General features: G+C 48.9%; 1 protein-coding gene across 1 annotated transcript; it reads right to left on the bottom strand.

The window, feature by feature from the left end:
* Nucleotides 1-4328: 4328 nt before the first annotated feature.
* On the bottom strand, nt 4329-11325 carry adprh (ADP-ribosylarginine hydrolase). Its single transcript, XM_080198493.1, has 3 exons — nt 10933-11325; nt 9110-9470; nt 4329-7984 (listed from the first exon to the last, which is right to left on the bottom strand). Exons 1-3 carry the CDS (start codon nt 11291-11293, stop codon nt 7558-7560), a joined length of 1149 nt encoding a protein of 382 aa, XP_080054619.1. The 5' UTR covers nt 11294-11325; the 3' UTR covers nt 4329-7557.
* Nucleotides 11326-12410: the final 1085 nt, after the last annotated feature.

Here is a 12410-nt window from a genome sequence, read left to right as displayed (position 1 = left end):
AGTGGGATAGTGGGATAGTGGGATGTGGGATAGTGGGATGGTGGGATAGTGGGTCAGTGGGATAGTGGGATATGGGATAGTGGATAGTGGGATAGTGGGATGTGAGATAGTGGGTCAGTGGGATAGTGGGATATGGGATAGTGGGATAGTGGGATGTGGGATAGTGGGATGTGGTAGGGTGGCAACTCCAGGAACACGGCTGAGTAAATAGTCTTATGGGCGTGGGGGGGGGGGGGGGGGTGGGGGGGGAGGGGGGAGAGGGGGGTGGGAGGTAGTGGGGGGAGGTGGCAGGGGGGTTTTGGGAATGGATGAATCACATGATTCAGGCAATGGGAGGGGGCTGGGGGGGGGAATGGGGTAGTAACGAGGGGGGAGAAGGGTATGGAGGGTGATAATTACAGGTTGGAGGGTGACGGGGAAGGTCCCAGGGTAAGAATGGGTTGAGCAATGGTTATATCGGGTGCTGTAAGGGTGATGGGGGAAGTTGTTGAGTGATTGTAAGGTTTAGGGTTGTGACGTATAAAACACTTCTAATTAAAATAAACTCCAAGGTTTTAATTTTTAATGTTTAATACCATTGTCCACAGTTATGCTGGGCCTACAGGTGTGTATAACTGGTATTTATGATTCAAGTAGGGTTTATTAAACAGGATTCTACATGTACCTAACAACAAACAGTCAAAACATGATTAAGGCTTTTTATTTCTCAGGAATATTGGTGTTGTTAGCACAGGCGATATGTCAGTTTAGAACCTCAAAGGCCCTGGGTAACAGTCACAATAATAGTGGGGTGGGTGGCATGTCTCTGATAGCAAGGGAAAAGAATCCCTAATGTTTGATTTATTATTGTCACATTGTGAAAAGTGTTGTTTCTTACATAGTATACAGACAAAGCATACCATTCATAGAGAAGGAAACCAGAAAGTGCAGAATATAGTGTTACAGTCATAGCTAGGGTGTGGGAGCGGAGCGGGGGGGGACACGGAGGATGTCGGAGTAGGGAGGCTGGGGGAGTGAGGGGAGGATGGGGAAGTGAGGGGAGGATGGGGAAGTGAGGGGAGGATGGGGAAGTGAGGGGATGGGGATTGAGGGGATGGGGAGTGAGGGCATTGGGGAGCGGAGAAAGTCCATTGTGTGGGAGTAGGGGGAGGGGGAGTGATGGGGTGGGGAGTGTTCAGTATATGGGAGTAGCATGCGTGTGGGAGTGGGGGAGTAGGGTGCGTGTGGGAGCGGGGGTATGGGGGAGTGGGGGGTGTGGGGGTATGGGGGAGTGGGGGGTGTGTGGGAGTGGGAGGTGTGGGGGTATGGGGGAGTAGGGTGTGTGTGGGAGTGGGGGTGTGTGGGAGTGGGGGTGTGTGGGAGTGGGGGTATGGGGGAGTGGGGGGTGTGGGGGTATGGGGAGTGGGGTGCGTGTGGGAGTGGGGGTGTGTGGGAGTGGGGGGTGTGGGGGTATGGGGGAGTAGGGTGTGTGTGGGAGTGGGGGTGTGTGGGAGTGGGGGGTGTGGGGGTGTGGGGGTATGGGGGAGTGGGGTGCGTGTGGGAGTGGGGGCGTGTGGGAGTGGGGAGTCGTCCAGATTATAGGAGGGGAAGTCCACATTCTGCAGCCTCAATGCTTCCTCCAGTCGGGATGTACTGATTCAGAAGCTGAGGAGATGGTTATCAGCAGGTGGCATTATCTATGTTTAACCTGATGCCGTGAGAATTCAGACTATGGGAGTTGGCGGGGGGGTAGTTGGTTGCATGTGAAGGTCGGGGGGTTCCTGTCCAGTCTCCAGGCTGTAGGTGAGGGAGGAGAGGCTTTAGGAGACAGACAGCTGGAGGAGAGCACGATAGATATATGGTGTATTTATTTATGATTCCATTCCAGGGGGTGTGGGCCAGACCAGTATTTATTGCCCATCTCTAATTGCCTTTGAGAAGGTGGGAGTGAGTCACCTTGAAACATTGCGGTCCATGTTGTAGCCTGTATGTACACCTAAATGAAAATCTCACCACGCAGTGACATTATTCATTTCAAGGGTTTTCATATTGTTTGAACAGTCAGAACCAATGGAAATGGAACCACACCACAATAACATCACCTTATAAACTCTGGCACTCACACGACCTTGTAAACTTCTCTCCTCTGGTTCACGTTTATTGTGGGCATGTGTGGATAGGGGTCTTGTGGGTCACTCCTTTTGCCTCTTGTTGAATATGTGAAATAAACTAATCTTCCAAGCAAACAAGTTAAGATTAACTGTGGATTATTTGTGAATTTGGATCACAGAAAAATCAAGCGATTGGGAAAACATTCCACCATCTATTCTTTTAACAATAAATTCAAAACACCAGATTGATGCCGGGGAATCAAAGGGTTGACGTATGCGGAGAGTTTGGGCTTGTACTCGCTGGAGTTTAGAAGGATGAAAGGGGACCTGATCGAAGTATATAAAATTTAAAAAGGGATTGATAAAGTAAATGTAGACCAAATGCTTCCTCTTATGGGGGAATCCTGAACAAGAGGTTACAGGTATGGGTTGAGAGACGATAGATTTAAAACTGAGATGAAGAGGGGCTACTTCTCACAGAGGATGGTGAAACTCGCTGCCCCAGAGCGCGGTGGAGCCTGAACCGCTGAATGGTTTCAAGGCGTTGGAAATATCTCTGATAAAAAAAGTTAAAGGGATATGGGGAACAGGTGAGGAGGTGGGTTTGAGGCTGGGTAGAGATCAGCCATGATCTGATTGAAAGGCAGAGCAGGTTCAAAGGGCTGAATTTGCCTACTTCTGCTCCTAATTCCTATGTTCTACGTTGCTTACAGACAGGTGGTAAGATGTGGTTAGGGTGGCATGGTAGCACAGTGGTTAGCACTGCTGCTTCACAGCTCCAGGGTCCTGGGTTTGATTCCCAGCTCGGGTCACTATCTGTGTGGAGCTTGCACATTCTCCTTGTGTCTGTGTGGGTTTCCTCCGGGTGTTCCAGTTTCCTCCCACAGCCCAAAGATGTGTGGGTTAGGTTGATTGGCTGTGCTAAGAAGTTGTCCCTTAGTGTCTGGGGACATGTAGGTTAGTGGGTATAATATATGGGGGTAGGGCCTGAGTGGGATTGTGCTCGGTGCAGACTCGATGGGCCGAAGGGCCTCTTTCTGCACTGTGGGACTCTATGATATCAGTATAGGCTGTCTGTCACTCCCATCTAACAGTAAACTAAAGGGAAAAGAACTTTGTTGAATGAACACTTTCCTTGAAAGAAGAATTAAGCATTTGGAGATAAAAAATAAACTAAGTGTATAAAGGAATAAATTTTTAAATACACCAAACTGATCGCCACTAATGTGAAGGAAAAAAAATCAATAACACTTCACTTGAAAGAACTTTTTAAAAGGATTCACCAGAAATAGTGTCCAGGGAACTAGAAAATTTGGGCAAGAGATGTTGACCTTGCTGATGATATCCACATGGCCCATCAATGAAAAATAAATCTAAAGTTGCTTCTTCACGAAGCAAACACCCCTGATTCAGATACAGCAAGAATAAAATCTCATCTGCACTGTCCCAAACTTTCCCAGGGGATATGTACCATTTTAAGTAAAGGTTCACCACACTGGTCCAAAAAGGACTGAGCACGTGACACATATTTGGAATAGTTTTAAAAAAGGGTGCCACCATCTGATGGTTCACTTTTGGTCCTTCTCCACCCCTGTGTATTCTTTGGTTTATTATTTTTCGTCTCCACACGGACATTCCATTTTCTCTATTGTTCAGGCAACCTCCAAAAAGATCATTTGCGCCGAGAATTACAATCTAACTAAAGTCAAGCGACAGATACTGGTCAAGTCATTCAGATGGTGAATGGACTGGGTGGAAGAAGACACATCATCAAAGAACTAGAGACAAAGGCTCTGGTGCCCAGTAGATAATCACCCCCCAATGCATTTACCCTAGCTAGTCCCCTTGACACTAAGGACAATTTAGCATGGCCAATCCATCTAACCCTCACATCTTTTGGACAGAGAAAAAAATTGGAACACCCAGAGGAAACCCACTCAGACATGGAAAGAATGAGCAGACTCCACACAGGCAGCCACCCAAGCCATGAATCGAACCTGGGTCCCTGGCACTGTGAGACGGCAGTGCTAACCACTGTGCCACCGCGCTGCCCAAACTGGATCATGAATGACGGCTAACCTCTCCAGACAGCATTGCTTGAAAACGTTCCAGTTTTAATTTTCTCTTATTTTTATGGGAAAAACAGTGATTTAAAAAAAAACAGAAGGAAGTGAACGATTAGATTCAGACTCCATATTCACTAGAAAAACCTTAAAAATAACACTCAAAAACTCAATGCACTGCATGACAAAGCTTTTAATGGAAAAAATTGAACAACATTGGCATTTATTTAGTGAAGTTATTGCAGATTCAAGCTTAGGTTTTGTTGTCCATCTCATTCCTAAATTTGTTCGAAAGGTTGCATGATTCAAATAGGAATGAGGCTGCAGGAAATTGGAAATAGTCAGTGCCGTATTCTATGCGATTAGCGTTAATCCCAGTTTCCCTGGCACTGAAAGCATCTGACACTTGGCAATATTTGAGTAAATCGCTGCACCCTCTAGAATGCTTTTCCTTCCCTGGTGTCCAGATTTGAACACAATATTTTAGTGGGTGCTAACCAGTGATTAATAAAAGTTCAGCATAAACTGTTTGCTTTTATGATTTAGTAGTAAGAGAAGAACGTTCTGTTCAAAGCTGTTTATAGCTGAGTCTACATCCACAGCAATGCCCAAAACATGACCCTGCAAACAGAGAGATTGCAGACAGCTGAAAACCATCACCTCAAATCAGACACTTACTCCCCATGACACACACCCCTAACTTACAAATGCACTTCCTTCACTGACACTCATTACCATTATCAGTCCTGGTACAGTGATGGAGCGCAATGCCAGCAGCAGCACCAGGCACTCCTAAAAATGAGCTGGAATTGGTAAAGCAATAACACAGATACAACAAGATACAGCATACAAGATCCTGAGGGGGTTTGACAATGATAGAACGTTTCATCTTGTGGGAGAATCTAAAACTTGGGGTGGGGAGGACAGAATTCCCTCTGTCAGAGGGTCACTGAATCTTTGGAACTCTCTTCCTGAAAAGGCGGTGGAAGCAGAGTCTTTGAATAATTTTAAGGCAGAGGTGGATAGATTCCTGAGGGGCATGGGGGTGAAAGGTTATCAGGAGTAGGCAGGAATTAGGGGCTGAGTGGCCTAGTCCTGCTCCTAATTTGTACGTATGGGACCAGTTTGTGAGCCTAATTGTCCCACAACCAACAGATCAAACCAAAGTTCTGCTGTCCTGCTACATCCAGGTGTGAATGGTGGTGGACAATTAAACATCTAATTGTTCCATTTAGTAAACACATCCTCAATGATGGGAAACCCAACACATACAATGCTGGGCTAAGTGCGGTGTGAATGCTCCATCTTGGTCTCCTGCTGAGGCCCCCAGCATTACAGATGTCAATCTTTAGCCAATTCGATTCACTCCACATCATGGAGCACATTCTAGAAATATTAGACTTGTGCTCCAGAAGTAGCTGTGTCCATAGCCAAGCTGCTCCACCACAGCTATGGTACAAAGTAGAAAATGTACATCCTATCCACACAAAGCTGGACAAATCCAGCCAGGGCAACTACTGCCCCATTAGTTTACTCTTAATCATCAGCAAAGTAGTGGAAGGTGTTGTTGACAAGTTATCTTTTAATTCATCTGTGGGGCATGGGCATCGCTGGCTGGCCAGCATTTACTGCCCATCCCTAGTTGCCTGAAGCAAGTTGGGAATCAACCACATTGCTGTGGCTCTGGACTCATACATAGGCCAGACCAGGTAAGGACAGCAGATTTCCATCCCTAAAGGACATTAGTGAACCAAATGGGTTTTTCTGACAATCGACAATAGTTTCATGGTCATCAATAGATTCTTAATTCCAGATTTTTTAAATTAAAAAAAACAAATTTCACCATTTCCCATGGTGGGTTTCGAACTCAGGTCTCCAGGATGTGAGCTGAGTTTCTGGATTAATAATCTCGCCATTGCTTCCACTCTAACTGATATCAAGCGGCACTTACTCAGCAGTAATCTACTCGCTGTATCTCAGTTCAGGTTCTGCCAGGGTCACACTGCTCCTGACTCATTACTGGCTTGATCCAAAGAGCCGACTTCCAGAGTGAGGTGAGAGTGACTGCCCTGGACATCAGACTACATTTCACCAAGCACGCTTGGCAAAATTAAAATCAACAGGATTAGGGGGAAAACTTTACCCCTGGATGAAGTCATGTTCTGTACAAAGGACTCTGGCTGGGGTGGGGTGGGGTGGGGTGGGGTGGGGATGGGGGTGGGCTGTGGGCACTCATGCCAGACCCAAGGCACTGAGTGGCTTGCTAGGCCATTCCAGAGGGTAGTTAAGAGTCAGTTACATTGCTGAGAGTCTGGCGTCTCTGTCGATCTGGTCAAGCTAGCAGACATTATTCTCTAACAAGGACATTAGTAAATACGTTTGCTTGCCCAGAAAACCCCAAGGTGATGGACGAAGTAGTTTGGGGGCACAACAGCAAAGTGCAGTGAGCATCAACGTAAGGAAGTGAGGTACAAAACTGCACACATCACAGAGATTTGCAAGACCAAAAGACTGAGGAACTTCTAATTATTCAGATATTGACTGAAATAATGTTAGAGCAAAGAATAGTGAGCGGGAGGATTTTCTGAAGTATGCTCTGGAGAACTGTGCTCCAGTGGCTTAATCGATTAGCATATGGCACTTATACCGCAGTGCAGCCAGCAGGCTATATCGTGAGTGTGCGCTTCAGCTTGGAGCAGATATCTTGGGTACCACAGTAGTTGGCACTGCTACCTCACAGCACCAGGGACCAGGGTTTGATGCCCGCCTTGGGTCACTAATTGTGTAGTTTTTGCATGTTCTCCCCATGTCTGTGTAGGTTTTCTCCAGGTGTTCCGGTTTTCCCCCTCAGTCCAAAGAGGTGTGCGGGCTAGGTTGATTGGCCATGCTAAATTGCCCCTTAGACCAGAAGTCTCCAAACTACGGTCCACGGGCCACATCTGGCCTGCAGCAGGCCACAACCGGATCAGAGTTTGGAGCTCGCTGTCTTAGACGATGAGTAGTGTGAATACGTGGGCTTACGGATTGGGTGGGATTTTTGTCAGTGCTGGTTTGACGGGCTAAATGGCCTCCTTCTGCACTGTAGCAATTCTATGAGGACTTCCTTGATCAGCCCAACTAGAAAAAAGGCATTGGTACCAGGACCAAATTTCTGCAGGGGAATATTAGGTAAGAGTGATCATTGTATACAAGTTTAGATTAGAAATGGAGAAAAGCACGGAACAATCTAAAGTAGAACTTGTGAATTGGAGGAGAGCTAACATCAGTAGGCCGAGAGGAAAACCTAGCCAGAATAAAACAGAACTTGTAGGAAAACCTAGAATGGAATTATAATCTTTGGACTTTGAAGAGGCCATATTTCAGGCATATTCCAGTCAGGGTTAATAATGCAAAAAGAGCTTTACTCAATGTCGCAATTCTTCTTTTGAAGGGCAAGAATCTGGATGGCTTAAATTGTACAATTTCTTGGCCAGTGATTCCAACCTGCTCCGATACTCCAGATCTTCGTAGTTGGATTTGGGAACCCCATCAAACCCATACATTGCCCCCCACCAAGCTGCAGCTATGGCACCGGTAGAATCACTATCACCACCATGAAACACTGCTCTGTTACAGAGCTCTTCCCAGGACCTGCCTGCCCCCAGGATGGCATCGTAAGCGATCATGGGGGCATCGTGCCCACTGGACCCACCCCAGCCTGAGTAACTGATAGAGGTGTAGAATTTGTCACGTTCAATCACATCGTATTGCTCAGGGAAAGTGACTTTCGATACCCCGTCCAGAATTCCTCTGGCCTGAAGGTACGTCTTCCAGTGGTTTTCAAAGTAGGACCTGAAATCAAATGAAAAGTGGATGAGTTCTTCAATATTCTGGAGGAGTTATTTGGGCTCCCACTTATTAAAAAAATCTTTCACAATTCCAAAACAAAAATATTGCATTGGCCGTAAAACAAAATGCTGCACTACTGCGACACAGGAAATCAGAGAATCGTACAGTGCACAAGAGACCCTTCGGCCCATCGATTCTGTATGTGTGAATCACCTGACCTCCCACCTAATCCCATGTCCCAGCACTTGGCCCATGAATGTTATGACTTGCTAAGTGCTCATCCAGGTACCTTTTAAAGGATCTGAGGCCTAACCCGCCTCCACCACCCTCCCAGGCAGCACATTCCAGACCCTCACCGCCCTCTGGATAAAAAGGTTTTTCCTCACATCCCCTCCTAAACCTCCTGCCCCTCACCTTGAACTTGTGACCCCTTGTAACTTGTTCAGCCTCTCGGTTGCAGTTCAGTAATAAAAGATGATGCAAGTCCTGCTTCTTCACAAACTCACTTTATTCTCTTTTACAACCATTCGTAGACACCCCAACACCCAGTACCACCTGTAACCTCTTTATATATCCCAGTGACTTCTATTAAATAATTAACATCCAATTTAGGACTAAAGTAGGAAGTGACCGTTAACCCATTCCAAACATGACTGACCCTTCACCTAAGGGGAACAGCTGCTTCCCATCCACCCTGACAATTTAAAAACAGCTGATCGGAGGAGAATAGCAGATATTTTAGATTCACTCAACAAAGAGTAGAGGGAATTTCAATTTAATGTTTTATGGAAAAGGCTGCACCTCCAACAGTGCAGCACTCCCTTGGTATGGCACTGCATTAACAGCCTCTTTCTGTAGTCAAGTCAGGAGACAAAACCTTAGCTAAACCGTTCTCGCAGTGGACATCACCTATGAAAATGTGGCACCTCGTCCTTACATAGTGAGTTTGACCCCTTTACCCAATGACACTGGTTGTTGCACACAGGGCCTCCATCTATCAGGCAAACCCAATCACTCCACAGATGTGCAGCCAGCAGGAGTGTAACACGAGGAAAAACCGTTCATACGTCAGCTTAGAGACTCACAAAGAAATGGAAAAATTATAAATGAACAAGATTTGGCACACACCACTGAGCCAGATTATCTTCAACGTCATGCCCAGCACTTTTCACATAGCTCTTTGCTTTCTCCAACACCTCCATCAGGCCCGCTCCCCAGCTCGTTACAGGTTTGTCATTCAGAGCGTACACTGTAAACAGTGCTGCAGCCAGCGAGCCCAGGTAGCCTGTGGGGTGGTGGTGACTCATCCGACCACTTTCAACAGCCACTTCAATCAGCTTGTCTAATTCATCGGGATGGGGAAATCGCAGTCCGATACACATGGCCCGCATTGCAGCACCACATCCACCCCCTTTGTGATTGAACTGGATCTTCCACCCTCCAACGACATCTGGTTTCAGTAACCTGATAGAATTTACACAAGTTGCACCTGGCCAAAAGAGAACACATTGCGTATTAACCACTGAGAAAAGCAATATAGAACATTACAGCACAGTACAGGCCCTTCAGCCCTCAATGTTGTGCCGAGCTATGTCCAAACCCAAGATCAAGCTATCCCACTCCCTATCATTCCGGTGTGCTCCATGTGCCTATCCAATAACCGCTTGAAAGTTCCTAAAGTGTCCAACTCCACTATCACAGCAGGCAGTGCATTCCACACCCCACCCACTCTCTGAGTAAAGAATCTACCTTGGACATCCCTCCTATATCTCCCACCATGAACCTTATAGTTATACCCCCCAGTAACAGCGACATCCACCTGAGGAAATAGTCTCTGAACGTCCATTCTATCAATCCCTCTCATCATCTTATAATAAGCAGCATTAACAAACAGAGACCATATACCCTAACACACGTCAGATAAAAACCTTGCTCTCATCATCTCCCAAATACGTTCCAATCCCAGAAGCAGAGCAGCTGGTTCAGACTGACTTTATGAATTATAGTTCCAATCCAAGGGTTGGGTTTTATATCCTTCCACTGGACAAGTCTGCAGTTATCAGGGAGGTGCGTGTACCCAGCTCTCTCCGGGATGGTAGTTATACTGTCAGGGTGCGGTGTACCCAGCTCTCTCCGGGATGGTAGTTATACTGTCAGGGTGCGGTGTACCCAGCTCTCTCCGGGATGGTAGTTATACTGTCAGGGTGCGGTGTACCCAGCTCTCTCCGGGATGGTAGTTATACTGTCAGGGTGCGGTGTACCCAGCTCTCTCCGGGATGGTAGTTATACTGTCAGGGTGCGGTGTACCCAGCTCTCTCCGGGATGGTAGTTATACTGTCAGGGTGCGGTGTACCCAGCTCTCTCCGGGATGGTAGTTATACTGTCAGGGTGCGGTGTACCCAGCTCTCTCCGGGATGGTAGTTATACTGTCAGGGTGCGGTGTACCCAGCTCTCTCCGGGATGGTAGTTATACTGTCAGGGTGCGGTGTACCCAGCTCTCTCCGGGATGGTAGTTATACTGTCAGGGTGCGGTGTACCCAGCTCTCTCCGGGATGGTAGTTATACTGTCAGGGTGCGGTGTACCCAGCTCTCTCCGGGATGGTAGTTATACTGTCAGGGTGCGGTGTACCCAGCTCTCTCCGGGATGGTAGTTATACTGTCAGGGTGCGGTGTACCCAGCTCTCTCCGGGATTGTAGTTATACTGTCAGGGTGCGGTGTACCCAGCTCTCTCCGGGATGGTAGTTATACTGTCAGGGTGCGGTGTACCCAGCTCTCTCCGGGATGGTAGTTATACTGTCAGGGTGCGGTGTACCCAGCTCTCTCCGGGATGGTAGTTATACTGTCAGGGTGCGGTGTACCCAGCTCTCTCCGGGATGGTAGTTATACTGTCAGGGTGCGGTGTACCCAGCTCTCTCTGGGATGGTAGTTATACTGTCAGGGTGCGGTGTACCTGCTGCTCTGCCGGACATATCCTGCATGCTGAGTCGATATTCCTGGGCCAGTTTGCTGTACAGCTGCTCCATGGGGTGCTCGGAGCCGGAGCCGGAGCCGGGGCCGGGGCAGGGCCCTCCCCTGCGGCCTGAGCGGCTCACCAGGGCCTGGGCCGTTGCCAGGTGCATGACCGTATCATCGCTGACCCTCCAGCCGGACACAGACAGCTTGCTGAGGCCGCCCAGCTCCCGGAGCTCCCGGTGGATCGTCTCTCCGCTGGTACAGAATTCCCAGTCGCCGTTCCGGTAACCGAGCGCGTCTCCCGCCCCACTCAGCACCATGGCCGCCACATAGCGCTGCAACACCGGCACCACCGCCATGGCCGCTCACACACACTCATCACCGGGTGGAGCGGCACAGCCCCGCCCACAGAGCACAGCCCCGCCCACACCCCGGAGCCCCGCCCACAGAGCACAGCCCCGCCCACACCCCGGAACAACGTCCACAGAGCACAGCCCCGCCCACACCCCGGAGCCCCGCCCACAGAGCACAGCCCCGCCCACACCCCGGAGCACCGTCCACAGAGCAGAGTCACGCCCACACCCCGGAGCACCGCCCACAGAGCACAGCCCCGCCCACAGAGCACAGCCCCGCCCCTCAATCACTGCCCGCCTGTGAGAACGCCTGCGCTTCTCTTGGTGCGCACCCCCACAGGCCCCGCCCCCAGTCCTCGCCCCGCCCCCGCCCCGCCCCGCCCCCTGATCTAGGCCCGCCTCTCCTACTAATGGCCGCCTCTCCAGTCTATCCAGGCGTGTAAGTTTCAGTGAGATTCCCCCCCCTAATCCTTCTAAACTCCATTGAATACAGATCCAGAATCCTCAAACACTTCTCACATCATTCCCCCCCTGGGATCAGTGTTGTGAACCTCCTGGACCCTCTCTGAGGCCAGCACATCCTTCCTTAGATACCAGGCCCAAAGCTGCTCACCATATTCCAAATATAGTCTGACCAGGGCCTTATAAAGCCTCAGCTTTAGTCTTAATTCACTTTTCATTCTGCTATTTTGACCCACTGTGCTGATCTTGCTTTGACAATGTATGTTCCGGAGCGCACTGATATGATGCCAGTTAGATCTTGGGGTGGATTACCCAAGGATTACCCAAGGCTGGATCTTGTCGGGGTGGATTACCCGAGGATTACCCAAGGCTGGATCTTGTCGGGGTGGATTACCCGAGGATTACCCAAGGCTGGATCTTGTCGGGGTGGATTACCCGAGGATTACCCAAGGCTGGATCTTGTCGGGGTGGATTACCCGAGGATTACCCGAGGATTACCCAAGGCTGGATCTTGTCGGGGTGGATTACCCGAGGCTGGTTCAGGCATTACTGTACTGTTCTACCCCATTTTCTAGGGTTGAGTCTCTCACTGGGATCACAGCACAGAGAGCCCACCACCGGCAGGAAAGAAATTACAGCCAGGTACCAATAACAATTTGCA

Source organism: Carcharhinus amblyrhynchos, chromosome 11, assembly GCF_965287045.1.
Source record: "Carcharhinus amblyrhynchos chromosome 11, sCarAmb.v2.hapA, whole genome shotgun sequence".
In the NCBI taxonomy this organism is placed as follows: domain Eukaryota; kingdom Metazoa; phylum Chordata; class Chondrichthyes; order Carcharhiniformes; family Carcharhinidae; genus Carcharhinus; species Carcharhinus amblyrhynchos.
The sequence above is the reverse complement of the archived record's forward strand: the minus strand, read 5'-3'. Positions and strand labels throughout refer to the sequence as shown.